This window comes from Conger conger, chromosome 1 (genome assembly GCF_963514075.1).
Source record: "Conger conger chromosome 1, fConCon1.1, whole genome shotgun sequence".
Taxonomy (NCBI): Eukaryota; Metazoa; Chordata; class Actinopteri; order Anguilliformes; family Congridae; genus Conger; species Conger conger.
This window is the reverse complement of record NC_083760.1, coordinates 74,276,008-74,283,761: the sequence shown is the minus strand read 5'-3', so window position 1 is coordinate 74,283,761 and position 7,754 is coordinate 74,276,008. Positions and strand designations below refer to the sequence as shown.

At 42.4% G+C, this 7,754-nt stretch overlaps 1 protein-coding gene across 3 annotated transcripts; it reads right to left on the bottom strand.

Annotated features, from left to right (window-relative positions):
* creb3l4 (cAMP responsive element binding protein 3-like 4) lies at nt 1–6,569 on the bottom strand. 3 transcript variants are annotated; one of them, XM_061257733.1, is made up of 11 exons: nt 6,422–6,569; nt 6,268–6,330; nt 4,614–4,748; nt 4,189–4,435; nt 3,750–3,880; nt 3,283–3,372; nt 2,799–2,905; nt 2,529–2,597; nt 2,335–2,419; nt 1,719–1,815; nt 1–1,036 (listed from the first exon to the last, which is right to left on the bottom strand). In XM_061257733.1, exons 3-11 carry the CDS (start codon nt 4,743–4,745, stop codon nt 702–704), a joined length of 1,293 nt encoding a protein of 430 aa, XP_061113717.1. In that variant the 5' UTR covers nt 4,746–4,748; nt 6,268–6,330; nt 6,422–6,569; the 3' UTR covers nt 1–701. The 3 variants fall into 3 exon arrangements, with proteins under 3 accessions (XP_061113717.1, XP_061113709.1, XP_061113700.1); XM_061257725.1 differs by lacking the exon at nt 6,268–6,330; XM_061257716.1 differs by lacking the exons at nt 6,268–6,330; nt 6,422–6,569 and adding an exon at nt 6,090–6,260.
* Nucleotides 6,570–7,754: the final 1,185 nt, after the last annotated feature.

Sequence of the window (7,754 nt, the reverse complement as noted above, 5' to 3'; positions counted from 1 at the left end):
CCTCAAATTGCTTCTGCAGTCCCTAACTTACAAAGTGTCCGCTAGGAAGCCGCACAACTCAATAAAAAATAATAAAATTAAAGCTTTCCTCATACTCTTCCCTTTGTTTATAAATACAAACAACATAAATATTAAATTCAGAACAAGATGTGTAATATAGATACAAAAATGTTGTTAAGGAGATAGGAAATGGTGCTAATCATGAACCTGATTTGACCAACGGCCTTCTTTGAAGGAAACCAAGAGATGATGGTAGTTCTTACAGTTAAAAACTCCTATCACTGTTCAAACTATATAGGGCACTCTGACCACTAAACCTCTGCAAGGGTATACATTTCAGGTTTTGATCTGATGAAAACCTGTTGGAATTCTTATAGTCTTGAGAAGAAGAAGATAATAAATTCATTGATGAAAAAAAAGTAAAAAAGTCAGCTTTGTTTTAGCCACATTTCAATGCACTTCCTGCCACACACAATGTTATGAGTAAGGGACTACATCAAACAAACATTGGACAAGATCAGTCATGCTCACTACAGTATCCTGTGCCAAATAATGAAGACAGCAAGGCAGCAATTAGCCTAAATAAAGCATCTGACAGTACCAAAATGTTATTTCAAAGTTCCCTAAAAAGCTTGGCCATCATTGTTCCAGAATTCAAAAGGGTTCCAAAATATATACTGCAAGAGATTTCTGCCACTGTACTACATCTCATCAGCATGGGCTGGTTTAGTAGGATCAACGCTGGCACTGCCTTGTCCTTTGGCTGACATCAAATCCAGAGCCAGGGCATCAGTCCTTCCTTCCACCATGTTTGAGACATTTCTTGGTTCGCTATGGTCCTGGGCAAGGCCTTCATTGATAGCCATCTCTGAGCTATCCATAGGCTGCTGAAGTAGCACTGAGTTGACTTCCAGCGAATCAGGCTTTCCCAGGTCAGGAGGAAGGGGCGGCGTGTCATGATTTAGGGCAGGGCTGTCTGTATCCTCGGACACTGGCAGAGACGAAGCAGGGTCTGTAAGGATGTTTCTGGAGATAACTGCACCAAAGAAGAAGAGAAGACGTTACTCATATGGCAGCCATGGCCTGCAGCACAGCAGAACAAAGATGAGAGTGACATTTCATTCCCCCCAACCGCTTGGAAGTCCAGGTGGGCATGTAAAAGAGCACAGCACTGCTAAACCCAAACTCAGTGCTTACTGTACATGTAGGACAGGAGGTGTCATGCTCAGGTTTGGAGTAAAACCATGAAAGTTGAGAAAGTTAATGTGACATTTCATTAAAAAAAATATTTATAATCATTTCAATCCTATGTGCAACACAATGTGCAACACAATGTGCAACACAATGAAAAGAAAATAATTTAAAGTTCACAAAGGCCTTGCAAATCCAATATCCCCAAAACAAAACCCTCATGGTTACATTCATTCTCATCTTGCATTTTCTCCTCGTCTCAAAACTCTAAGTTCATCTATATGTTATGACCCTCCTGTAAAACCACATTTTAACACAGGAAATATACTCGCTCAACATTTATTGTAACAGCTTAAGCTTGGTTCAAGTCACTTTCTAATAACAGCCGATACTTCGCCATGTGTATATTTCTAGAAGAACATTGACCAAAGGCCACAGTACATGTCCATACCGCAAGATTTCAAGATAAGCACATTCCTCAAACATTGTTCTTGAGAAAGGGATAAACGGTCGGGCAGTGAACTGACCTCCGGTTGGTGTGTAGCCCTCCTCCACTGAGACAGCATCCCAACTGAAGGGGCTGTAACTGGGGAAGATGATGAGAGCCAGGGAGAAGAGGAAGATCTGATCCAGGACAACACATGCACATCCGGTTAGGTTCGTCTTGGAGTACTTAACATATGCTATAGTAATGCTGAGACCGCAATGAGTAAACCGAAAGCGAGCCTGATTTATACTTCATTGCACAACCCTTTCGACAAGTGTCATGTGACAAAAATGAAATTGTCGCTAAAGATTTTGCATTAACACTTCAGCAAAACCCTGTGGGGAGGAAGCTGTGGTCTCTATGGTAATGAGACACCAAACTGCTGATGTGAACCCAATGTCCAGAACTGCTTTTTTCAAGCTCATTTCTTGGTCATGCTGCGAGATGGTGCTTACTCGCGCGCCACTGTGGTTAGCTCCAGTATAGGTCAATACATTTCAGTGGTCCATTGGTCTGTCCACTCAACACTGCATGAAAAAAGTATGATGCCCCTGACATAACATTTTTTTTTGTACAACACTTGTGGAGGTTCAGTGTGATGAAGTATGACTCAGGCTCAACAGAGATAACAGGATGGGTCGCCTTGACGCTCTCACCATGATGCAGGTGCTGGTCTGCGCAGCTTTAGTGGCCGTCTGCTTGATCAGGGACTGCAGCCTGCGGAGCTGGGCCAGCAGAGACCTGCAAGGATGCAGCCTTAATATGCTCACTGTGTACAGAGCCTCATTGCTTCAGTCCACAGTGCGTATGAAACATCTATCAAGAGTGGCCGCAGGCACGCAATACCTACATGTTGTGCTTCTCCAGCTGGTCCACGGTCTTCTGAAGCTCCTGGTTCTGTGCTGAGCAAGCTGCCACCCTGGGAAACAGACAGAAAGGAGTCAGCTGACCCAGCGGGAAGACACGCAGGGGTACACAAGAGCGGGGAGTACCATGGAAAGTGATATGGTAAATGGTAAATGACGTAAATGATATGACGTCAAAACAGAGAAGCAATGCGATTTGAGCCATAACCAGCAGCAATGGCGTAGGCTGTGGGGAAGGCCCAGGTGGTCTTCACCTGCCCTCCAGTCCATCGATGTACTCCTTCTTCCTGCGCCGACTGTCCTGGGCCGACTGCTTGTTGCGGATCTTGCGTCGCACTTTCTTCAGTATCCTCTCCTCTGCCTGTAAAGTTGCCCTGTCAGTCACAGCTTCGAAAACCAGATGGTCTGGACATCACAACCCGCGCCCAGTTGCGATTCTGCCAAGCTAGAATCTGCAGCTATCGAGTCAAAATCTTTCACGATATGACATTTCAAACTCAAAAGCTAGCTACATCCTGCAAAGATGAAATCACACTTTGTGCATGCCAGTTCATTTATCAAAAACCAGGCATCTTACAACTGAATGAATGAAGAGACATGCTATCCCATGGGTTGAAATTATTATCATTATGGCTGTAATTTATTTTTAGACAAACTGAGCTACTTGTGCTATTTACATGGCATGCTGTATCTTATGAATAGTCTGGGAACTGACATTGAGGCGTTTGGTCTGTGTACCTTTGTCAGTGGCAGGTTATTGGGTAAAGATATGCCCTCTTGGGTCAGCAGCTTCTGTTCCTCCTCAGTCAGAAGGAGATCAGGGTAAAGCTTTTGAGAGTGAGAGAGAAAAAGCCATGACTTGGACTGTTGCAATCACTCAGAGCCAAAGCAGCAGAAACAAAGTCCATGGTGAAATGCAGAACATACAAGCAGCTTGGGAATAAACAAGTACCAACTGATAAGCCTATATCTCTGAGAAAAGAGAACCTTATAATCTCACTTAAAGTCTCTCAAGCAAACCAGGACTGAGTGGAAATTTGTAAATATGATTATAAAGCAGGGGGTTACTAATGTTGCTGGCCTAAGGGAATCTCATCTTTGCCTTTACATTGATTCCTGCTACAGGGGAAAACTGTAAATTAAATGACTAAATGTTAAAGTCTTAAAAATGGCCACTAGCTCCTCTGCCTGCTTAGGTACTTAACCGGTATATCGTCCAGACTGTGGTCATCTTTGGAAATGGCAGCAAGGACACTTTCAGGTTTTGGTGTGGGCACCATGGGAAGCTCATTCACAATGCAAGACTCTGAGATCAACATCTGTGAACTCCACTGATCTGTTGAAAAGACCCAACATGTGAACACAACACAAAGTGGCTCAGCATCGTCTCCCACTCAAAGCCACATACTTCCAAGGCAGAGGAATATCAAACATATTAAAGATACAATAAAGCATTTATGGTGCGAATGACAAGAATGAGGATTTCAAGAGCTTGCATCATTGGCCCATTACACGGGTGGATCTCCTTTGCTACATTTACTCACAAGGGAATTGGTTTGATTTTGCAAATGCATCACCTATGAGTTCCCTCATACACCAGAAACTGTGGTAGTGACCAGAAAGCCACGCAGCCATACAACTCACCCAGCTCTATGGAGATGACATCCACACTGTGTTGCTCTGGTTCAGTCTTGATGCTGCTCAGACTGCTGATATCATATACCACCTGGTAGACGGTAGGAGGGCCTTGCAGAGGCGGGGTTTTAGAACAGGGGTCCTCAGAGATACCGCTGTCACTCTCTGAGAGCGCCTCCCCAGGGGGTCCTGAAGGAAACACCTCATTTGGGTTGATTGCGTGGAGGACATCTTCCGTTTCACTATCATTCAGACCCTGTAAGAGAGAGAGGTTTTCAGCGTCATTGAAATGAAAGAAGCAACTAACTTTTGAAAATTGTGAAAAAAAGTACCTTCATTGAATTAGAAAATTTCTGATCAGGTCATTCACTGAGCACATATGGTCTAATTCTAAGTGGCTGACTTTAATATGATCCTATATTTAAAAAACGTACACAGTGAGGTTCCAGAGCCCACTCCTCCAAGGTTTGAGGGGAAGAGAACAGCCCGTCAACAGCCAAGGCACCATCTACTGCCCCCTCCTCGTCCCTTAGCCCAAAGAAAACTGCTCCATTCTCTGCATCCATCTCCTGGAATAAAAGAAGCAGCATGCAAGGAGATATAATTCAAATGTGTCCTTCAGAGTTCTGTTGTGGCACTCTTGTCTCCTATTAATCTGCCTTTCTGTCCTTGAATAGGAACATATATGTACGTATCCAAGCTAATGTAAACTGCCAAGGTTTGAACAAAAAAACAGCATGGGGGAGAGATATCTAGACAGTTTCCCCCCCCCAATGACAACAAACAAAACACACAAAATATGTTATGTTATACTAAGCATTAGGTACACTAGTGGTTGGAAAAGTCGAGCAGTGTTGGGCTGAATGGCCTGTTCGTCATCATGGATTGTTACGTTATGGTAAAACAACTTTTTTTATTTATTTATCATTTAGACCTGCATGTACCAATCATTCATATTAACAGAGACATACAATATCAACATATAAGGTAAGTGAAAAGACCGAGGCCCTCTTTCATGAACACAACACTTCAAATCAGCCAAAACATGTCAGCATATTAACATTTCATATTTCGCATTGAAATTCAGCTTTATTATCCCCTTTGTGAAATTGTTGTTATAGTTATATTATGTTCTTCTTCAATTTATTCTCTATCTGAATTATAAGACCTTCTACTGTGTGTTTATATACAGTTTGGAACAGGTGTGCTGAATGTGTGTGTGTGTGTGTGTGTGTGTGTGTGTGTGTGTGTGTGTGTGTGTAGGGCGTTCCTTGGATTTTCTGTTTGAACAGTGCTTCAGAGAGGATGTCTATATCCTGGTGGGGGCAAGCTTAAAGTGCTACCAGGATTTGGTTCCACAGTACCATTGTTCTCACTATATTTCTTAAACTTCACACCCGTTTGGAACAGCCCAGCATATATAATTTCTCACTCCCCCCCCCAAAAAAAAAAAAAATGTATCCTACTAATGTTTTCAAGCACTCATCTCACTACGAGGTCATGTGTTCAAGGGAACTTCAGACCTTCTTATTGAGTCAGCGTGGGAGCTCTCACACATTATTAAAGTATTTGTGAGAGCAAGTATTCAAATTATCCCCAAATTGCCAATGTGTATTGTGGTGACAATAGCGAATTACTGGTGTATGAGAATGAAAGACGGTAGGTGAACGGAAATTTAAAAAATAATTACACTGTGCATGCTAAAAATACTCAACACTCAAATCACACCAAGAAAAAGAACTGCTGATTCTATTTTGTTTGTGTGACAGGATTCAACAGCCATTTGGCAAATTATTTAGCAACACATTATAAAATTATTATTGACAAGCAACTAATCGCCGCTGTCAATTTTATCTGTAGCCTATAAGACATATTTCTTAAATGTCCTGTAAAAGTGAGTAGTAGCCTACCATAACGTAGCCACAGACATTCATAACCCCGTTTCCTTTCTACTGCGCCGTCCCTCGATTTTTGGCCATTGCGTCTGATAATAGCTTTCTTACAACATGCCCGCATATACAGTGAACTCCAGATAGATAATGTGATTATCCTCTCTCTTTTTATCTTACCATTCAACAGGATACAAACCTCAAATTGCGACAGTAGCCGACCTTACAACTCGACTTCTTTCTTCCCTGTATGTGGGTGGAGCTTTCGTCGAGCCGGATAAACAAGACTTGCATTGTAGTTAGGAAGCTTCTCAAGAAGCAAATTATATTTAATGTCAGCGCGTTCTACTTACTTGTTATGTGGTTCTGCTGTCTTCAGAATTGATTATTAATACGTATACATGCATGCCTAATAATATCCATTAAAAGGGATTATTTTCCAAAGCCTAAAGTCTCTTCGTTCAACCGGCTGCAGGACTACGCACTTCAACCTCTTTAATCCAGCTGGCAATTCCTATGTCAATCATTCCGCAAAATCTGCGTACACCTCCCAGTTCCAGATCCTGATTGGTCACAACAATTTTAAGTAACCAATAAGCATGCATAAAAGGTCTGAAAGGCACTGCCACTGTTTGAGGCGGCCCGGAAGCAAATGAATTATGGGTGTGGCGAAAGTGGAATTCTTGGTAATAATTGTTGCTAGAGAAATGTTGCTAATCACTGCAAAGGTTTTCCCGACACACCTCACATAATTGAACAATATGATCTCTACAAATCTCTGAAATGTTTGAGCAACTTGTTCATGTAGTTTGACTTTACAGCCCGGTCCAATTACATTATTCTAATTTCCTTGTATGTTTCAAATTACATGGAGCTGGTTTGACCTGAACTGGATAACCTGCAGGCATGTGAGACCAACAAGGCAATCCAGAGACAAGCGAGGAATCACACCAAGGAACACTTTTAAAATTATTTTTATTGAATATTATTCATACAATTACATGAGACACATCAGGTAACATCATGTTCCTCATCATGTTGTCTGCCCAACTGTGGACAACCCTGTTAATGGCGGCCTGTAGCGTAGTGGTTAAGGTAAATGACTGGGACATGCAAGATCGGTGGTTCTAATCCCAGTGTAGCCACAATAAGATCCGCACAGCTGTTGGGCCCTTGAGCAAGGCCCTTAACCCTGCATTACTCCAGGGGAGGATTGTTTCCTGCTTAGTCTAATCAACTGTATGTCACTCTGGATAAGAGCGTCTGCCAAATGCCAATAATGTAATGTAATGAAGCTAGCCATATACCATGATAGCTCAAGAGGTATTGACAAGTACAATTAATTATCTATAGGGTAGATTTTCTTCTCCATAAACAGTGAAGAATAAGAATGTCTGTGACCTGTGAAGTATTGTTCCATTACAATGGTATTATCCAATGATGCTTTTATCCAGTGTGACTTACAGTTGATTAGACTAAGCAGGAGACGATCTCCCTGGAGCAATGTCGGAGTAAAGGCCTTGCTCAAGGGCCCAACAGCTCATTGGAAGGAGGCATAAGCACAGTCGGCCACCTTGTCCCTGTGAAGTAGGCATGCTGGGTTCCTTAATTGTGGATCTGCAGCAGAAGCTGGGTGGGAGCTTGGGTGCAGTGGTTCTGAGCCAGTAAGAAGGAGAATGGCTAATA

What these genes read in the sequence shown, in the direction of transcription:
- creb3l4 (XM_061257716.1), bottom strand. Translation starts at nt 6,113, where the DNA reads ATGAATGTCTGTGGCTACGTTATG. An exon ending in ATGTCTGTGGCTACGTTATG is followed by an intron (nt 4,749 to 6,089) that starts GTAGGCTACTAC and finishes CTTTTATTCCAG; the next exon opens with GAGATGGATGCAGAGAATGG. An exon ending in GGGCTACACACCAACCGGAG is followed by an intron (nt 1,037 to 1,718) that starts GTCAGTTCACTG and finishes TCTTTGGTGCAG; the next exon opens with TTATCTCCAGAAACATCCTT.